At 29.8% G+C, this 22,730-nt stretch overlaps 2 protein-coding genes across 3 annotated transcripts in view; both read left to right on the forward strand.

Moving 5' to 3' along the window:
• Nucleotides 1–8,085: 8,085 nt before the first annotated feature.
• On the forward strand, nt 8,086–9,547 carry LOC107060907 (zeatin O-glucosyltransferase-like). Its single transcript, XM_015309453.1, has one exon. The coding sequence runs from the start codon at nt 8,121–8,123 to the stop codon at nt 9,522–9,524; it is 1,404 nt and encodes a 467-aa protein (XP_015164939.1). The 5' UTR covers nt 8,086–8,120; the 3' UTR covers nt 9,525–9,547.
• A 10,709-nt stretch (nt 9,548–20,256) lies between these two features.
• The window catches only part of LOC102585941 (zeatin O-glucosyltransferase-like), a 7,503-nt gene continuing 5,029 nt past the window's right edge, over nt 20,257–22,730 (forward strand). Inside the window, exon 1 of one of the 2 annotated variants that reach the window (XM_015309454.1) lies at nt 20,257–20,861. In XM_015309454.1, the coding sequence (XP_015164940.1) occupies nt 20,364–20,861 (498 nt within the window). In that variant the 5' untranslated portion in view covers nt 20,257–20,363. Of the gene's footprint in view, nt 21,088–22,730 lie in introns of both variants that reach the window. The other variant, XM_006349001.2, reaches the window with a different exon arrangement.

Here is a 22,730-nt window from a genome sequence, read left to right on the forward strand (position 1 = left end):
TATATATATATATATATATATATATATATATATATATATAATATTTTATGGTATCATTAAGATTTCTTATTTAGAAATTACTTATTAGTTAATGATACTATAAAAATATATGATATGAATATAAAGAAATATATATTTATAATTATTTTATTTTCATCAGATATTTACTAAATTTTCTTGAAGCATTTGTGCGATACATGGGAAAACAAAATGATAACTTTTTCATTTCCAAAATATAATTGATATTTTTGGATACATGAAATTAAAAATTCACTGACCTCTAAAAAAAATAAAGCGGTATCTTCCATTTTTCGAGAATAATTGAATGAATTTCTATTATATAGAAATGTGATGAGGAGGACGATCGAGGGCACTTTTATCATATTACCAAAATTATCAGCTTAGAACAGTTGTACTTTCTGCTGTAAAATTATTGAATTTCCCGCATATCCAACCAAATTGCTATTATTATGATGGCCACGTGTACTTCCTATCATGAAAAGCATAAAAAATATCATAAGTAGCCGTACTATCTAAAAATGGTGGGACCCATTTTTTAAATCAATTTATATTGCATTAACACCTTACTTTTTGCGCTAAAATAAATATAAAAAGAAACAAACATGATTTAAAATGTATCAAAAAATAAAAATATTTTAATTAGGGAACATAAAAATAAAAATTAATAAATTAAATGGATAGATAAATTAAATGAAATTAAAGTAAACTAAGAGTCTCACTAAATTTATAAATAAATAGTTTTAAATTTTTGTGGCACGATCCGAGCCTACACCCTGACCGTGGCTGACACTCGAGAATCATTTCTGGTCCCCAAGCGAACCCTCATCCTGGCTGACTACAAGCGGAAGACTAACTCAAACATACAAAGCTCAAAACTGAATAAAATTCATGAAACTCAAACACAAAGTTTTAACTCAAATGATTTACTCTGAATATAAATAGTATTCAACTAGCCAAAAATAGGCAACTCTAGTCTTTAAAACATTTAACAAAATAAATGAACAGACTTCTAAAACTCTATTGTCTATCTATAAAGCTTCTAACTGACAATGATGGAATTCGAGACAAGACCCACGGCATCCTAACAATTGATATAACTGAAAGTACAAGTGGATACCTCCGGAAGCAAGGAGGTTCACCATAGCTAAATTAAACTCCATGTGGTATCAACAAATTTCCTGTTGATGACCCTGAATATCTGTATCTGCATCATGCAACGATGCAGGCCAAATGACTCAGTACGTTGAATGTACGAGCATATAGGGGGAATTCTAAAGCATAAACATAGGCTTGAACTTGATAAAAAGGAAACATACTTACCTCTTCTCAACTCACTCAACTAACTCAACTCATGAATAAGATACTCAACTCAAAGATAAAATATTCAACTCAGTGAAATAAGACTCAACTCAGTGAAGTAAGGCTCAACTCAATAATAATACACTCGACTCTTGGTACTCAAACTCTGGATACTCAACTCAATATAAAGCAATAATAAGAGATGTAATATATGGAAAGCTTTTAAAACAATAAAAAGTAATTCAATGTATTGAAGAATACAATATACTCAATTTGTATGCAAGAATACAATATAAACTCTGTTTGTATATGAAAATACAAGTAAACTCTGTGTATATAAAAATACAAATATCTCTGTGGGAGTTTCTCTAACCGACAACCATCACTATGAGCTATGTGATGATATAACGTCTTGCCCACGCTGCCAGAACTATCCTATATTTTGCCAGGGTATAAGATCTCTCAACTAAGTGGATCCACTAGTCTATGCTAAAAAGCATTAAGGAATCATCTAAAAAGTATGACCATTTCTACCCACGTTGGCTACATGATTTATGGAGGCTGTGAGTTATCTGAACTCTCCCCCATATCGATGCTCAATACTACTCCCAAAATATACTAGCTCATATGTTTTAAAAACATAACTCTTTCTGTGGTTTGAGATAATTACTTAAAAATCTAACTCTTAAAATAGATGGTACTTAAACTGCTCAAAACTCTTTTGAAAATCTCAGTTTCCTCTTATCTTAAATGTGAAAACATTTACTCTTGGAAATACTTAGTTCCTATATATCATTTTAAAGAAAATGAACTCAACTTTGCTCTCTCTAAAAAAAAACATTTCAAAATCATACTATAATATAATCATTGATGACTCGGGAAGTCATACTGCATAAACATTGATGGTATATCTAGATACCATATTGTTTATACATTGATGGCATACTCGATTGTCATACTAATCATGTTTTAGAAAATTCTTTTCTCAAAACTCATCTTTACTTTCTCAAACCTTAATTTAAGAACTCAAGTGTTGGCTTTAAAAAGTTTTTTTAAAATTTATAACTTAAATCATAGGGTTCATGTGAAATTATGAACATGAACGACTTAACTCAGAGATCTTAATTGCAATAAAGAACCTCAGTACTCAGAACTCAAGACTCAATGATACTACTCATCTCTAGACTGCTCGACTCATAGGGTTCTTGCGAAATTATGGGCATGAACAACTCAACTCAAAATTCAACTCAAAGACTTTATGGGTAACATGTAATAGTCCCATGATTAGGAATATAATCTCAAAAAGGTTAGGACCTCGATACTCAAGACTTAGAACTTGAAGATACTACTCCTCTCAAAGATACTCAACTTCTGGAGTTCATGCGGAATTTATGGGCATGAACGACTTGACTCGTAGGTCTACATAACATTATGAAACTCATGTATGTGACTCTTCTCATTCTCTGACTTACTTCCTCAAAACTTAGTTCAAATCGATAGTTGATCTCAAAGGATTCACAATTGAACTCAAAGACTTTCTTGGACTCTACTCTTAACTCTCTCTTGAATTTGAATTATGAATTCAAGAGTTATGATTCATGATATGAAGGATCTCAATAACAATATAGAAATTCAATCATTAGGAATAGAACTTTTAAAATAAACATGAACTCAATAACTCAAAATCAACTTATCTCAAGAATACTCAAATCTAGGGAAAGTATCCTAGATTACTCTTTTACTGATCTGAAAGTAGATGTAGGGCGTGAGGACGAACTAGTCCAACACTATGATAGCCTTACATACCTGGAAGAACAAGGTTCTTGAAGAATCTTGAAAGGATCTTAAAGAAGAATTTGATTGGAAGCCTTGAAACCCTAGCTTGAAGGTAAACGATCAAGAAAACCTTTCTTGAGATTCTTGAATTAGTTTCTTGAAATCTCTATGGACAAGATTTATTATTTTCATTAGTGATTCATAATTGTATGGAAGAACTTGAGTTGAAAAAATGAAATTTTTGGAGAAAGACTCACTTTGAAGAAGAATCTTGAAAAAGATTGAAAAAATCTTGAATGGTGTCTTTTACTTTGATTTTTACTTAGGGTTTTACCCTAGGGTTTGAGAAGAAGATAATGATGAATTAAAAGATGAAAATTTGATTGTTTTGAGCCTTTTATTAGTCAAAGAAATTCGTTTACGTTTTTCTTGGATGTAAAAAAACAAAAACAACCCTTTTTAATGTTTTCCCGTCGGCTAATTTGTAACAACACTGTATATGTTACTAAAATTGTCATAACTTTTTACTTAGAAATTGGATTGACGCGAAATTGGTGGCGTTGGAAAGTAGATTCAAATACCCTTAATTAGATAAGTTACGGCTCACGTAACAATTTATATTCTAAGAGATATCGTTTGAAGTTGATCCAAGTAGAATCTTATATCAAAACTTAATCAATAAGGAAACTTCAAGAACACTTAGCAAGAACTTAAATCCTTAAATTTCAAGAACGAAATTACGCTGAATAAATCATGATTGGCGTGTGGGTGAATGAACTATGGAAGCTTACTTACCTCAAAGAATTAGGTTCCTGGCAAAATCTTGAATTTCTTGAACGAACGTTTGAACTTTTTCTCCTCTTGAATCTTCTCTCTAAACCCTAAACGCTTTTGGAGATGAATGGAACTAATTATAATCAGTTTAGACTCCTAAAACCTTACTAAAAACGCTTAAATCCGATTGTGTAAGGAAAAGACCAAAATACCCTTCATATTTTCGGGTAACTTTCCTTAATTGGACAGCCCGACTTCAAACGGGCATATGTCCCTCATATGAGCTCGAAATTTAGCAAATTTGGTAGCGTTGGAAAGATAATTTGAAGACCTTTCATTGGATATCTTATGGGCTACCTAACTCATCCTGTATTGAAGGCTATAGTCATTTTAAGTTGACCCAAAACTTAGAAGAACTTAGAAATGACTTGAATGAATTCTCTTTAATTCTTTTTGGAACTCAAGGTTCTATATCTAGTGATCTTAATACTTAAGAAATTTTAAATTCCTCGGTAAAAATTCTACTCACCACGAAGGATGATTCGAGTCTTAATTCAAAAAAATTATGGGATATTACATTTTACGAATTAAATATTAAAGATAAATAATAAGTATTCTTCGTGTTTCTTTTACGTACATTAATGATAAGAATATTTTGATAATAGAATATTTTAATAGCATTAATATGCACTTCAAGAGTTGAAATTTTAATTACTACCACGAAAACTCCAGATGGCTCACATGCATGCCCCTTATTACGTGCCTCATGTTGATTTATTAAAATGTAATATAAAAAATATTTTATTTACAAATTCAAAATACAATTATATATAGCTTTAATACATATTTAATGCGCTTCGAGTTCAATTCAAAACTAACTCAAATTTTATTCAAATAGCCTAAATTTTAGATTTAAAATGGAGTTTTGACACTTCGATATGAATCCTTTCAATTTTTTCATAATTAATATTCTCATTATTCATACTCCTTTCATTTCAAAATAAGTGAATTTTTAAGGTATATTTCATAATTCTAATTAACATAATTATACAATCTTCCGAAATAATTTTAGAAGTTTCTTCTATTTTTACACTTCATTTGGATTTTCTGTGTGATGAGATTAAAAGGTTTTGATTGCTTAGTTAGTATTGAAAATAGTTATCTTGATCAATACTTAATCATTCTAAACAGTAATTTGACAATAATATAAATCTATAATATAGAAATATAATGAGGAGGATGACCAAGGACACTTTTGTCATATTACCAAAATTATCAACTTAGAACAGTTGTACTTTCTGCTGCAAATTATTGAATTTCCCAAATACCCAACCAAGTTGTTATTATTATGATGGCCACGTGTACTTTCTATCATGAAAAGCATAAAAAATATTCCATCTCTCCTTAATTACTTGTCCACTTTTAAATTGACACACCTATTAAGAAATTAATAATTGACATAGTGAGTTTACCATTTTACCCCTATTAATGATGAAGTGGATGAATTAAAAACTTAATATTTTCAAAAAGTTCTACATTTTTCAAAGTAATTAATTGAGGATATAATAGGTAAAAAAGAATTGTCATTTCTTGATTTGTCAAAATATTCAAGTAATTAGAGATAACTAAAATAGAAAACGTGAACAAGTAATTAGGGACAAAGGGAATATCATAAGTAGTCGTACTATCTAAAAATGGTGGGACCCATTTTAAAAATCAATTTATATTACATTAACACCTTTACTTTTTGCACTAAAATAAATATAAAAAAAAACAAACATGATCTAAAATGTATTAAAAATAAAAATATTTTAATTAGGGAACATAAAAATAAAAATTAACAAATAAAATGAATAGATAAATTAAATGAAATTAAAGTAAACTAAGAGTCTCACTAAATTTTTAAATAAATAGTTTTAAAAATTTTGCGAATCAAATATTGAAGAGAAATAATATGTATTCTTCGTATTTAATTTAAGTACATTAATGATGAGAATATTTTAATAGCACTAATATGCACTTCAACCAAGAGTTGAAATTTTAATTACTACCACGAAAACTCCAGATGGCTCAGATGCATGCCCCTTATTACGTGCCTCATGTTGATTTATTAAAATGTAATATAAAAAATATTTTATTTACAAATTCAAAATACAATTATTATATAACTTCAATACATATTTAATGCCCTTCGAGTTCAATTCAAAACTACTCAAATTTTATTCAAATAGCCTAAATTTTAGATTTAAAATGGAGTTTTGACACTTCGATATGAATCCTTTCAATTTTTTCATAATTAATATTCCCTTTATTCATACTCCTTTCAAAATAAGTGAATCTTTAAGATATTTTTCATAATTTTAATTAACATAATTGTACAATCTTCATAAATAATTTTAGAAGTTTCTTCTATTTTTACACTTCATTTGAATTTTTCATGTGATGAGATCAAGAAATTTTAATTGCTTAATTAGTATTGAAAATAGTTATCTTGATCAATGTTTAATCATTCTAAACAGTAATTTGACAATAATATAAAAGGATAAAAATGGAAAGTAATATCTAATTAATGTATTAATAATCTTTTATTAAGGGGGTGCAATACTCCAACAATTCACTTATTTTGAAATGGAAGGAGTATTAAGTGAATTTTTGAACCTTTTTTTATTAATTGAATTGTTGAGACATTTTTCATTTTTCAAATTAACTTAATTGTTCAATTTTCAAGACTACTTTTAGAATAATCTTCCAATTTTATCCTTCATTAGGTAGTATTGGAATTAGTTATTAATTAATGTTTGGTTATTTTAATCATAAAATTGACTATAATTAATAAGGGTAAAAATGGAAAGTTATGCTTAATTTATGTCTTAATCTTCTTTTCTTAAAGGGTGTTAAACACCTCAACAATTCAATTAATTTGAAATGGAGGAAATATTTTCTAGAAGATAAATTACACTAATCCCTTTGTTCTTATTTATATGTCGTTCTAACTAAAAGTAGACGTTCCTTAAGTACTTGTTATTTTGCAAAATCAATTTATAAATAACACTATTCTTCTTATTTTACCTTTAAAATAAAAAAAATATCATAATTTTTTTATTATATACAACACTTTCAATCATCAACTAAAGCTGCTCTCAATTTCATATAGAAACTCATCAACTTTCATAAAGTTACCGCGTTCTTCAAATCTTAGTGATGATCTCAGTCAAACTTTAAATAAATTTTCACATTATGACCTTTAAATTATTGTTAAAACAATAAATCAGAAAGGCAAAAAATTTAAAAAAAATTCAACGTGCCAAATGCATGAGTTTCATCGGTCAGTATAATGTGATCATGAGATGGTTTGTAGAATCTCCGTAAAAATTGAAATATCTAGTTGAAAATTCGAATATAGATTAAGAAGATGTTTGACAATTTTCTTTAAATATATATCCATATGAGAGCTATGTAACCATATAAAATAATAAAGTGCTAACATGATATTTAACTGTCCAAACACAAATACTTATCTAAAGTTAGCTGACGATGACAAATATATCAAAAAAAAAGAAAGTGAGGAATGGTCCTTTTGATTTCTAAGAAGGTGTTTGGATTGACTTAAAAATTGATTAAACCTATTTTTAAATCAGTTTTTGATTTGTGGAAGTGTTTGGTAAATATAAAAAAAAAATTAAAATAAATCAAAAATGACTTTAAATAAGTTAGAGAGTGTTTGAGTAAAGGTTAAAATGACTTAAAATAAGTCAAAACCAACAATACAAAAAGCTACTCCCTTCGTTTCACAAAGAATGACCTCTTTTCCTTTTTAGTCAGTTTCAAAAAGAATGACCTCTTTCATTTTTTGGTAACAATTTACTTTTTGTTTTCCACGTGGCATGTTTAAGACCACAAGATTAAGGGCAATTTTGTACATTTGACTTAACTTTAATTTAGGACCACAAGATTCAAAAGTCTTTTTTATTTACTTAAACTCCGTACCAAGTCAAACCAGGACATTCTTTGTGAAACGGATGGAGTATTTAATTTGATTTTTTTTTTTTTAACTTAAAAACTTTTTTTTTTTTTTCAAAGTCAATTCCAGCTCTAAGAGTAATATGAACCTTTTCCTTTTTCTTTATTCCACCTGCCAAATTGACTAAAGCAAAAGGAATTTGCACTACAAATAAGAGTACCTTCGAGCCAACCAAAAAACAGATATATAATTTTGCTCAACATTGCATACTCACTTCTCTTCCAAAAAAATGGCAGCAGCAACAACAAACCATGTTAAACAACAACACGACGTCGTTGTAGTTGTGGTTCCTCTTCCTGCACAAGGTCATCTCCACGCAGCCATCGAACTCTCCCACCGCATCTCCTCCGCCAACATCCCCGTTTACTACGTCAGCACCGCCGCTCACGTCCGTCAAGCTCAGTCACGTGCTGTCGGCTGGGATCCACTGAAAACCATAAATCTCAATTTCATCGATTTTCCGGTAACATTCGAGGTACCTCCTCCTAATCCAGATGCATCTATCAAATTTCCTTCTCATCTTGTTCCTGTTTTCAATTCTTCATTGCAAATGCGTGAACCAGTTACAGATCTGGTAAATAAATTGGCTTCAATATCGAGGAGAGTTGTTGTAGTTCATGATTTTCTCACTTCCTGGGTTGTTCAGGATGTACCAAAAATACCTAATGCAGAGTGTTACTGTTTACACACTCTTTCTGCTTTTCATGTGTTTCCTCACATTTGTGATGCTGCTAGACCACTTGTACCTCCTGAAGCTGAAGCTGTACTTAAACAACTTCCGTCTCTCGATGGGTGTTTTTCTCCTGAACTCGACGAATTTGCTAAGAAGCAAATAGCTGCATGGGTTCCTGGTGTTGGAAATATTTTCAGTACGTCTCGAGTTATCGAAGGATTGTACATTGATCTAATGGAAAAAATGACTGGAGCTTCGGGTTTTAAGCATTGGGCACTAGGTCCATTCAATCCTGTAAATCTGGAGTTTGACAAGAAGGAAACCCGCCATTATTCACTTGAGTGGCTTGATAAACAACCAGCTAGCTCGGTGATTTTCGTTTCCTTTGGTTCAACAACTTCGTTATCTGAAGACGAAATCAGAGAGCTAGCTATTGGGCTGGAAGCAAGTCAGCAGAGATTTATCTGGGTTCTGAGGGACGCAGATAAAGGAGATATATTCTCTGGTGAAGTTCGAAAATGTCAATTGCCCGAAGGATATGAGAAGAGGGTATCGGAAAGAGGACTTGTAATGAGAGATTGGGCACCACAATTGGAAATTTTAGGACACCTGTCTACGGGTGGATTCATGAGTCATTGCGGGTGGAATTCTTGTATGGAGAGTATTACCATGGGAGTTCCAATAGCGGCGTGGCCGATGCATTCTGATCAGCCTAAAAATGCTCTGCTCATAACTGAACGACTGAAAACTGGGATATGGGTGAGAAAATGGGAGCAAAGAAATGAAGTGATCCCAGCAGAAACTGTTGAAAAAGTTGTGAGAACGTTAATAGCCTCTCCGAAGGGAGAGGAGATAAAACGAAATGCTACAGCGCTCAAGGAAGCAGTGAAATTATCAGTAATGGAGGGTGGGGTAACTCGGAAGGAAATGAAATCTTTTGTTGCCCACATCACTAGATAGATTTTTTTTTTGATTGTTTAATATTGGTGATTTTTTTTTTGTCCTTTTCTTGATTTATTAAAATGGACAAGTAATTAAGGATAACTAAAAAATGAAAAATGGTAAAGTAATTAGAGACATAGAAAATATTTGAATAACTCTATGTATCAAGTATGTTTGCCCCTTTTGAACTCGAGTAATTACTTAATGTTATTGGATACAATCTTTTTCTTATGTTATAGATTTCAAATTAATGATAAAATTATATTTGTGTGGCTTATACACTAAACGTAGCAAAGTCATTAATGTTGGTATCAATGTATGCTACTTACACTACACCCTCTTGAAATGTTGTACTTTCTTGAAACTTGCATGGAATGCAAAATATATCATGCACTAATGAGACTTTTGAGAAATGATATAATTATCTTATGTATCACGAATTTGAGGTTGTGAAATTAGCTATTCAGCGCTTTCGACAAAGTAGATTGTTTACTAGTATTTTTTGGGATGTGATTTTTAAATTTTTTTTGTATAATCGTGAGATGATTTGTGTATATATATTTTTTTTGTGTATGATTTTGTATTGGATTCAAGCCACAATTGAATTTGTTACCTACCAACAATAGTTATATTAATGCCCGTCCATACAAAGTTTTAATATGTCTATTGCCAAGAATAGAGATAGACAAATCTATCATAACGGATCTATATCAAACAAAACATATGAGAAGTGAGCAAGGAGGTGGTGGAGCAGAGGCGAAGTCAGGAAAATATTGCAAAACATGTTTAATTTTTTTTAAAAATAGATAAACTTTTGTTGATATAGTGCGGAAGACATTTTTGTGACCTCTTCTTTATTATTGTGTCATCAATCAATTTTATTAGGTGTTCACAAACTAATATACATATATATTTATTTAAGAAAGAGATTCTTGGGTGTTGTAAATAAAATTCAACATTGATAGTTCAAAGAAAAGTAAACTATTTATAAGATGTTAAATACAATTAAATAATGTGGGACCTTTTAGTAAAATATTGTGACGCTTGGAGCAATATCACATTTATTAAAAATATATTTAAATTATGTTAGCATATTCGAAAATCTTTTCTAATAAATGCATGTGGAAGTTTGTGCATGAAAAGTTATCCATACTTCTTTTGCAATTGTACCGTACAAGTATGGGTACGATTGAATCACATATCATAGTAATAAATAAAAAAGTTTACTAGCTTTAATGAATTTCTCTTTCGACATAACCGTTTATTCTATCCTAATTTTAATAGAAAAAATTACATAAAATTTCCTCTCGAATACCTTTCTATTACCTTTCGGACACTTCCCTCTCATTAAGTAATGTCTCATTCGCAATCCGTGAACTATGTATCCACATGTTTCTTAATGTATCCGAAATCTTATAATTTTAAGGGATTTTTATAATTTTTAAAAAAATAGGAATATAATTTACTTAGCTCTTAACACTATGAGATTTATGTAGTTTTTACATTTTAATATGATGTGTATGAACTAGAATAATTCTTCAATCAATGGAATTCCTAGTAAAAATATTACTCATTTATGCAGTATCTGTTTTTTATTACTTTTAGACAGGTCAGTTTGGACCAAAGTTATGGATTTACTTGGGTTATGTTCATATTTAGCCCATCATTATTTTATGTCATGACTCATGACTAATCCATTAAAATCTGGATGAACTGAGCCGATCAGATGGACTTGGGCTGATTTGAGTAGTTCTAGATAAAAGAGAAACTTTTTAGAATAGTAAAATTAGCCATTAAATAGGATTTCATAGTTATAATTTAACTAATTACAGTTTGTAACTATATTTTGATTTGCTAGGCATTTGATTTTTTGTATTTTGGAGAAAAGAATAATACAAATACAAACTTATTTGTATCAAAAGGAATGTATATTATGAGGAGAGAGGTGAGCAAGATCTAGGGAGGGAGGAGAGAGACAAGTGAGATCGAGAGAGGGAAGAGAGAGTTGTATTTTGTATTTATTTTACATTGTATTTCGTATTTTTTTTAATGCATAATTGTTTTGTATCCTGTATCAATTGCATTCGAAATACAATAAATACAATTGTTTTCATCCTTTTTTTGTTGGATACAATTGATTCATAATACATTTGACAGAGATAACAATTCATATTGCATTCGTATGAATACAAATGCATTTGATACAAAAAATACAAATACAGTTTTTGAATACAAATGATCTAATACATTTGAATAGATTTCTTCTCATTGACAGGAGAAAGGGGGGAGAGTTTGCTATAAAAGTAACATATAGTGATTTTATGTAAAAAATTTAAACTATATTTTTTTCCATAAATATATTGATATTTTAGCCATTTTCCATAAATTTCCCATAAAAGAATCCATTTAGGCTATTGTAAAATTTTGTCAAACTTAAACGGATCATAATAAATTAAGTCTAACTTAAATTCATTTAGGTCAAAATGAATCAAATAATGAATCCAGACAAAACAATCCAATCAGCCTGCATGATGCAAATTGAAGCATTGTGCGATACATGTGTAAACAAGATTATACTCCCTCCGTCCATAATTATTTGGCAGATATACTAAAAATAGATGTCCAAGATTAATTGTCAATTTAAACAATCAAGAAATAATTAGTCAAATTTTTTCCAATTCTGCCTTTAATGATAGTGTAGTTCAATTGAAAAGTTATGTGGACTTTTGGTATTCTTGGTAGAGTAAGGTTATATTAGTCAAATTACACCTTGTATTAAATTTTCCTTGAGGGATGTGCATGACCTTACCCTGACAAACAATTGTGGACGGAGGGAGTACTTTCCAATAAAAAAATCTTTTTGGTCAGAAAATTTGATCAGAATTTGATATGATTGATATTTTATTTATATTATTTTACTTTTTAAAATATTTTTATCCTTTTAACTTTAATATTTTTTAATTAAAACATAAAAAATAGAAAAAATATCAATTTATTTTAAAATAAAAAAATATTATAAGTTTTTTAATTTTCTAACCAAATTTTGATCAAATTTTCTGGCCATTTAGCACTTTCCCTAATATATTTGGACACATGAAATTAAAAAATCACTGACTTTTAAAAATAAAGAATTATCTTCCATTTTTCGAGAATAATTGAATGAATAGCATTAATATGCACTTCGACCGAGAGTTGAAATTTTAATTATTACTGTACTACCAAAACTCCAGATGGCTCACATGCATGCGTCGTGTTGATTTGTTAAAATATAATATAAAAAATATTTTATTTACAAATTCAAAATACAATTACTCCCACTATTTCTAATTACTTGTCTATTTTTAAACTGATACACCTATAAAGAAAACAATTATTGACATATAAATTTACCATTTTACCCCTATTATTTATGAAGTAGATAAATTAAAAACTTGAGATTTTTAAGAAATTCTATTTTTTTTGAAGTAATTAATTGAGGGTATAATAGGTAAAAAGAAATTGTCATTTTTTTATTTGTCAAAATAGTCAAGTAACTAATGACAACTAAAAAAGAAAAAGTGAAAAAATAATTAGGAATAGAGGGAGTTTTATATAACTTTTGATACATATTTACTGCGCTTCGAATTCAATTCGAAACTAACTAAAATTTTATTCAAATTGCCCTAAATTTTAGATTCAAAATGGAGTTTTAACACTTCGATATAAATCTCTTCGACTTTTTCATATTCTTCCGGTTCCTTATTACTTGTCCATTTTTGAATTGGCTCACCTATTAAGAAAATAATAATTGATATAATGAGTTTATCATTTTACCCCTATTAATTATGAAGTAGATGAATTTAAAACTTAATATTTTCAAGAAGTTCTACATTTTTTAAAGTAATAAATTGAGGGTATAATAGAGAAATTTATTTGTCTTTTCTTGATTTATCAAAATGGATAAGTAATTATGGACAACTAAAAAAGAAAAAGTTGACTAGTAATTAGGGACAAGGGAGTACTAGTTGTCTATTATTGACTTGACATATTCATTGAGAAATTATAAATAGAAGAATAATTTTACTATATCACCCTTTGAATATACTCCTTCTGTCCAACAATAGTTGTACATTATTGACTTGACACACCCTTAAGAAACTATAAACAGAATGATGATTTTACTATATCACCTTTTGAATATAATAAATACAATGTTTTGAAAAATATAATAGGAAAATGACTATAATTAATGATAAGGATAAATTATGAACTAAGTGTAAAATTATCCATGGATTTCATAAAGCGGACAAGTATTGTTGGATATCTATTTTTAGTTTAGTGGAAAAATATTGTTGGATGGAGAGAGTAATAAATACAATATCTTGAAAACTGTAATAAGGAAATGACTATAATTAATTATAAAGGTAAATTATGAACTAAGGCTCCTCTCCATTTCTCTTCTCTCCATTTTCCTCAAGTTCCTATTTGGATTAATGACACATGACATAGGTTAAAATAAATGGCAAAAATTTAACTTTCCAAAGTAACTATCTAATCATGATTTAACTAATAAATATATTATATATTTAATTTTAAAAGTTACTATAACCCCGACAATCTTAACAACATATTATCTTGTTCATAAATTTAGGGGGAAAAAGTTTTTTCTTCCTAATTTTTTTACTTAGGATGTTAAGTTAATTTTATTTTTAAGTTAATATTTTTATTGCATTTTTTCCTCGAATTTTTCTTTTTAACCATTAGCTGTTGAAGAATATTATTTTTCCTATTTTATTTCACCTTTTTTTTTCCTATTTCCTCCAAAATTAACATTATCTATATTTGGCAGCAGTTCAATATTTAAAAGAAAATTAAAAAGAATCCCACGTAATAAAAAAGTAATTAGGAAGAACTTTTTTTCCCTATATTTATGGACAAGATAATATGTTGCTAAGATTGTGAGATTATAATAATTTTTAATATTAAATATATATTGTATTTATTAGTTAAATCATGGTTAAAGATTTACTTTGGGAAATTAAATCTTAGCCATTTATTTTAAACTATGCCATGTGTCACTAATCCAAATAAGAACTTGGGAAAATGGAGAGGAGCCAGATCCGAACTAAGTGTAGAATTATTCATTAATTTCATAAAGTGGACAAATATTGTTAAACATCTCAATATAGTATAGTAGACAGCTATTGTTGAACGGATGAAGTAAATAATATTTCCTCTATTTCATACTATTTCCATTTCAAATGGGACGGAGGAAGTATTTTCTATGAGATAAGTTACACTAATCCATTCGTTCCAATTTATATGTCATCTTTACTAAAAATAAATGTTCCTTAATACTTCCTCTGTCCTCAATTACTTGGCCAATTTTCATTTTTTACTTGTCCATTTTGACAAATCAAGAAAGAACAATTTTTTTTACCTATTATATCCTCAATTATTTAATTTAAAAAAAGGTAGAACTTCTTGAAAATATTAAATTTTCATCCACTTCATAATCAATATGGATAAAATGGTAAACTCACTATGTCAATCCTTATTTACTTAATATGTGTGTCAATTCAAAATAGACAAGTAATTAGAAGGGAAAAGACATAGATTCCCCCCTAAACTTGTCTTGAAAAGTCAGTTACACACTTTAACTATCTCGACGACCTATTACACACCTGATCTTGTTTAAAGTGATATTAATACCCTCTTATAAGATGACATGGCAGAGAAAGTGTCTTCACCTTCCTTAAGGTGCGTGAGAAGAAGGAAAAAAATGTTAAAATGATAAATTTGAACACCTTGTTAGTGTAAAGTTTTGATGATAATCAACTTAACTATTTCAGGACAACTCAAAAAGGAAAGAATCAAATAAGAAGAAGATTATCACAGCAAGATTGAAGATCATCAATCAAGGAGGCTGAAATCTGAAATGCACAAATCATGGAAGATTGCAAATCAAGGAAGATAACAAACTAGCTGCCAATAAATCAGAAAAGTGTAAGATCTTTGATTAGATCTCCAACGGCCATATTAAATCAAGGAAGCTGCAAGAATGAAGCAATCAAGAAAGGAAGGGATCGCCAAACGACTACATATACAATTCAAGGAAGCTGCAAGAATGAATCAAACAAGAAAGGAAGGGATCTCCAACGGCTATATACAATCAAGAAAGCTACTGAAGTAGAGACATAAGGAAAGGATCACAAACGGTTGTCTGTAAGCTATTAAGGCTAAATCAATGAATAAGCCTTAATCTTTATTCTTGGAAAATAAGGATATTTTGCCTTTTTTCCAAGGATCAAATCTCTTGGGTTGCCATCTCTTAATAGGACCAGATTCAAGTCTCGACCTTATATAAAGACATCACTGCAAGTGGAAAGATTGTACAACGAGTCTGAATCATCTCACCACTCCCTACTCTACTGTGCAAACAAAAAAGAGAGAAGAGAGAAAAATTGTTGGTAAGGCGTTGTATCAAAATAGAAGAGTGAAAAGAAACAGAGTGTAAACTGTGAAGTCACACTCAACTTTGTACTCTCATCAAAAGTTACCAAGGCTAGAAGAGAACACCCTTGCAACCTAAGGGGACTGGACGTAAGATCCACATTGGATCCCAAACAGTAATAAAATTATTGTGTCAAGTTTACTTTATGCATTTTCGATTCCATTCATACCTTCCTGCAATCTGTAGTCGACTGAGGTTCCTCTCAAGTCAACTACTCACAAGAAGAAGATCGAAAAAAATAGCAATTCACCCCCCTCTTGCGCTTTCACACCTGACACTATTTTATTGGTCATTATATAATTAAGAATTATAATTTCTAATATATTAATTATATCAATAAAAAAAATTTTGTGTCTTTTTATTGGTGGCCTTCAATTTCTTTTAAAGCTTTTACAATTTTCTTTCTTTTGACTTCTTCAATAGATCTTCCCTTTGTCACCATTAATCAGTTCTTCACTTTATTTCCCTGGAAGCATTTCAAACCCATAGAGAAGAACTTTAAAAAGAAATAGAAAGAAAATGATTATTCTATCTTCGTCTTCTCTATTCTTGTCGGAACACCACCTAACCATCACAATGTCATTTTTGTCTCAAGCCTCCATCAATAGCATATTTGAGTATTAATTATGCCCAAATAATACAAATAAAATGCTTAATTTCATCCATAATTATCAATATTTTTAAAGAAAATTACAGATCTGAAAGTAATTTTATAGATCTGAAAGTATTTATTTGTTTCACCGGCAACAATGTTGTTGCCCACCAACGTATCACTGCCGTCAACATCTCTATACTTCATAATCGGCTAACTACTTCCTATTTTCTCTTTTCCCTTTCTACTTATGAAGAAGGAAGAAGAAATAAATTTTAAAAAACAAAGAGATGTATGGTGAGGAAGGAAGAACACACAAAGTAATAATTACTATTTTAAGAAAGTGTGAGAAAATATTAAGGGAAAAATGTTTAAATAATATTATTTCCGTTGTCAAAAAGCGTGTACAACAGTTTCTCACACAAAACTGAGATTGTCTTCGGAAAGGGGAATTAATATCATTTTGAATAAGATTAGGTGTGTAATAGATTGTCATGATAGTTTAAGTGTGTAACTGACTTTTCGGGACAAGTCCAAGAAGGAATTTATGCCTTTTCTCTAATTAGAAACATGGGGAATACTTGTCATTTCAATACCTAAGTAACATTATTCTACTTATTTTACCATGAAGAGTTATTAACCTTGAATATATGATTTGACCAACATAGAAAAATAAATGTGAATTAATCATTGGTCAAGTTAATTAATCAAAATAAATTCATAATGAAGGTAAAATCTAAAATGGTGACATATACATAGAAATGAAGAAAGTACTTGTAAAGTTACATTTATAATTTCACAAAAAACAATAGTAAAAAATACTTGCAAAGTTATATTTATAATTTTATAAAGAACAATAGTGAAAATTATGTGTAGGGATCAATATGTTTTTGTGATGCCTTCTACATGATGACTTCCTATATTTTTTATTTTTAGTAAGAGATATGAAAATCTGTGATCAAGCATAGATATTTTGTGGGACATGAAATTTCTTTCTTATTTTTCTGTTTCCCTTTACATAATTCTTTAGGAAAAATAGGTATATCTTAATAGGTCGTTTGATAGGAAGTATTATAAGAAATAATTTATGTATTATATATGGTATTATTTAGCACTATATTTAGTAGGAATTTGGACCTATGTATATCTAATTCATGTAATATACATGATCATATATTATATTATATGATGTATTACTAATACCTTCCATTTGGAGGTTTTAGTAATACATAAGATTTAATATCATGGGATAAGTCTATATAAAGACAAAAACATCCTTCAAATCATTTTAATTATTTTATTTCTTTTCTTGATTTTATGTTTTATATTTGTACTAGTAAATTTATTTAAATAAATTAGTTTACAAATTATTTAGAGAGTGTTGTTTATTACTAAATAAATCCAATACAAATCAATACAATATTTGAAATGTGAGTTGTTTAACCTTTACTAATTAAAAAAGTCAAATATATCACCACATGACGTTTGTGATCTTGGTTGAGTGTATTATTTGTATAATATATATATGTATAATTTTCTAATTATTTGTATTTTGAATAATTTATAAAAATTGCATACATATTAAAACTACAATTTACAATTTTTTTGAATAAATGTAGATGGTTTATTCAATTTTACTATTGTTTACCGTCTTTTCGGTTTTAAAATTAGATGGTTTATCTTCTTTTTTTTTTAAATTAAAAATTGATATTTTATGAGTGATCAATTTATTAAGTGACAATTATTTTCCTCAAATAATTCAAGTGAAAAAATAGAAAACATGACAACAAAATTGTTCTTCTCCTAGCTAGTTAGAAGGCAATAAAAAATAACATTCGGTAATTATCTATCTTGATCCAATTACAAAAATAATTCAAGGTTATAATTGGAAAGAAACTTTTTATAGAGTTTTAATCCAAACACAAAATGATGTGAAAAACAATGAACCAATCACTTCATAAAAATAATCATTGCATAACCAATCTCTACATTACTAATCCCTACACTATTAATCTCTGCACTATTAATTTTTGTACCAAACATTCCCTGATTGTTTAAATCTGATTGGCACAAATTTGAGTTGAGTAAACATTTCTCCATAAAGTACATGATTGCTACCAACAAAGATTTTGGTAAATTGATAAGTAATCTTTCATCCTTGATTAAGAGATCTCGATTTTGAATTTTTTTGTGTACAAAATTACTTTTATTAGGAAGCGTTTTACTTTTAATATAAAATTTCTCATAAGAAATTCAAATTTATTCGAACTTCAATATAGATATACCAGACACTTTGAAAAACAAACAAAAAAGAAGGTACATGGGGTGCTAAAGGACACGTGGGGTGCTAAGGACACGTTTGAAAGTAAACAAATAAAAATGAATTGTTAAAATATCACTCCTTAGTCCTTCAACACACTTTTCAAAAAACGTTAAATAAAAAGATTCTCCAAATCACAAATATAGATTTTTATTATATACAACTCTTTCAACCATCAACTAAAGCTGCTTCCAAATCACGAATATAGATTCAATAATTTCATAAAAAAGCTCATCAACTTTCATAAAATTTCGGCGTTCTTCAAATCTTAGCGATGAACACAGTCAGACCAGTATAATTGTGATTGTAACGTTTTAACTGTGTAATAATATCAAATTTAAATAATTTAAGAGGGTGATAGGTTCCTTAAAATTGAAGTATCTAGTTAAAAATTCGAATATAGATTAAAGAGGCATTTGATTATTTTCTCTCTCTCTCTCTCTCTCTATATATATATATATAAGAGCCATGTAACCATACAAGATAATAAAAATGATGACAAGATATTTAACGTCTAAAAACAAATATTAGCCCAAAGTTAGATAACAATGACAAATATATATATATAAAAAAGAGGAATGGCCTTTTTTATTTCTAAGAATTGTTTGAATTGACTTAAAAGTTGGTCAAACCTACTTTTAAGTTAGTTTTTGACCTATGAAAGTGTTCGGTAATATAAAAAATAACTGAAAATAAGTTAAGAAATGTTTGGGCAAGATTAAAAATAACTTAAAATAAGTTTAAAATGATTTAAAAATCAAAAATAAATCTCCCTATTTTTAATTTTTATGATTTAAAAATTATTTAACTTTTTTTTTTAAAAGTCGATTCAAACAGGCTTAAGAGTAATTCTTATGACCCTTTTCCTTTTTCTTCACTTCACCTACCAAATTCACTAACACTCTGTTTGGATCATTGTTACCCATTGTTTCATAATGTATTGTATTCTATTGTACTTTATTGTACTGTACCGTATGATAGATACAATGTTTGGCTAGACTGTATTGTTTGTTGTTGTTTAATAACATTTTAATTGTTTGGTTTGATTGTATATACTATGTTGTAATTTATAAATTTATTAAAATATCCTTAAGGAGGTTTTACTAAAATTAAATAATTATAAGATAAAGGGTAAAATAATATTTTAAAATATTATGTAAAGATATAATTGGAAAAAGAAATTAAGTAACAATGAAAACACATCAAATTGGTTATTCCATAAAATAGGGGTTTTCATTGTTACATAATAATGAAATTTAACAATATATTTTAATTAACAATTAAAACAAATATTGTAGATATAATAATGATACAATACAATATAATTGATAACAATGATCCAAACAGAGCGTAAAACAAAAGGACTTTGCACTACAAATAAGAGTACCTTTGCGCCAATTAAAAAACATCAATAGTTTTGCCCAACATTGCATACTAACTTCTCTTCCAAAAATGGCAGCAACAACAACAAACCATGTAGAACAACAACACGACGTCGTTGTAGTGGTAGTTCCTCTTCCTGCACAAGGCCATCTCCACGCAGCAATCGAACTCTCCCACCGCATCTCCTCCGCCAACATCCCTGTTTACTACGTCAGCACCGCCGCTCACGTCCGTCAAGCTCAGTCGCGTGCTGTCTGCTGGGATCCACTGAAAACCACAAATCTCAATTTCATCGATTTTCCGGTAACATTCGAGGCACCTCCTCCTAATCCAGATGCATCTATCAAATTTCCTTCTCAACTTGTTCCTGCTTTCAATTCTTCATTGCAACTGCGTGAACCAGTTACAGATCTGGTAAATAAATTGGCTTCAACATCGAGGAGAGTTGTTGTGGTTCATGATTTTCTCACTTCCTGGGTTGTTCAGGATGTACCAAAAATAACTAATGCAGAGTGTTACTGTTTACACACTGTTTCTGCTTTTCTTGTGTTTTCTTACATTTGGGATGCTGCTAGACCACCTGTACCTCCTGAAGCTGAAGCTGTACTTAAACAACTTCCGTCTCTCGATGGGTGTAATTCTCCTGAACTCGAAGAATTTGCTAAGAAGCAAATAGCTGCAAGGGTTCCTGGTGTTGGAAATATTTTCAGTACGTCTCGAGTTATCGAAGGATTGTACATTGATCTAATGGATAAAATGATGGGACCTTCGGGCTTTAAGCATTGGGCTCTTGGTCCATTCAATCCTGTAAATCTGGAGTTTGACAAGAAGGAAACCCGCCATTATTCACTTGAGTGGCTCGACAAACAACCAGCTAGCTCGGTGATTTTCGTTTCCTTTGGATCAACAACTTCCTTATCTGAAGACGAAATCAGAGAGCTAGCTATTGGGCTGGAAGCAAGTCAACAGAGATTTATCTGGGTCCTCAGGGACGCAGATAAAGGAGATATATTCTCAGGTGAAGTTCGAAAATGTCAATTGCCTGAAGGATACGAGAAGAGGGTATCGGAAAGAGGACTTGTAATGAGAGATTGGGCACCACAATTGGAAATTTTAGGACACCCGTCTACGGGTGGATTCATGAGTCATTGCGGGTGGAATTCTTGTATGGAGAGTATTACAATGGGAGTTCCAATAGCGGCGTGGCCAATGCATTCTGATCAGCCTAGAAATGCTCTGTTCATAACTGAAGGACTGAAAACCGGGATATGGGTGAGAAAATGGGAGCAAAGAAATGAAGTGATCCCAGCAGAAACTGTTGAAAAAGTTGTGAGAACGTTAATAGCGTCTCCGGAGGGAGAGGAGATAAAACGAAATGCTACAGCGATCAAGGAAGCAGTGAAGTTATCGGTGATGGAGGGTGGGTTAACTCAGAAGGAAATGAAATCTTTTGTTTCCCACATCACTAGATAGATTTTTTTTGTTCGTTTACTATTGGTGATGTTCGTGCTAGTTTATGCGGACTTTAACCTTTCATCCTGTATCGAAATAAGTATTTGAATAACTCTTATCTATCAAGTATGTTTGCCCTCTTTGAACTCGAGTAATTGGTTAATGTTATCAGATACAATCTTTTTCTTATTATATCGATTTCAAATTAATGATAAAATTGTATCTCTGTGGCTTATACACGAAAAATAGTCATTAATGGTTGTATCAATGTATGCTACTTACACTACACCCTCTTGAAATGTGGTACCCTCGCATGAACGCCAAATGCATCATGCACTAATGAGTTATGAGGCTTTTGAGAAATGATATAATTATCTTATATATCACGAATTTGAGGTTGTGAAATTAGTTATTCAGCGCTTTCGACAAAAAAATTATTTGTGTGATCGTGAGATGATTTGTGTATGATTTTTTTTTTTGTTAATGATTTTGTATTGCATTCAAGCCACAATTGAATTTGTTACCTACCAACAATAGTTACGTTAATGCCCGTCCATAAAAAGTTAATATGTCTATTGACAAGAATAGAGATAGACAAATCTATCGTAGCGGATCTTATATCCAACAAAACATATGAGAAAGAGTGAGCAAGTGGTGCAGGGGTGGAGCAGAGGCGAAGACAGAAAAATATTGCAAAATATGTTTCATTTTTTTTAAAAAAAAAGAGAACCTTTTGTTGATATAGTATAGAAAACATTTTTACGACCTCTTCTTTATCATTGAGTTATTAATCAATTTTGTTAGGAGTTTACAAGTTAAGATCCATATATATATTTATTTAATTTTTTAATATAAATATAAAATTATAAAAAAAAACTATATTCTCACTCAGCTCTGCTTTGGGGTGGGGCACGGGTTGTGGGGAGATGGAGGGGCTGGGATTTGGTGGTGGGCTATAGTTGTGAGGGTAAAAATATCCAATTT

This window comes from Solanum tuberosum, unplaced genomic scaffold (genome assembly GCF_000226075.1).
Source record: "Solanum tuberosum cultivar DM 1-3 516 R44 unplaced genomic scaffold, SolTub_3.0 scf00101, whole genome shotgun sequence".
In the NCBI taxonomy this organism is placed as follows: Eukaryota; Viridiplantae; Streptophyta; class Magnoliopsida; order Solanales; family Solanaceae; genus Solanum; species Solanum tuberosum.

Excerpts from the sequence above, each read along its gene's own strand:
- LOC107060907 (XM_015309453.1), top strand. The coding sequence starts at position 8,121 with ATGGCAGCAGCAACAACAAACCATGTTAAACAACAACACGACGTCGTT.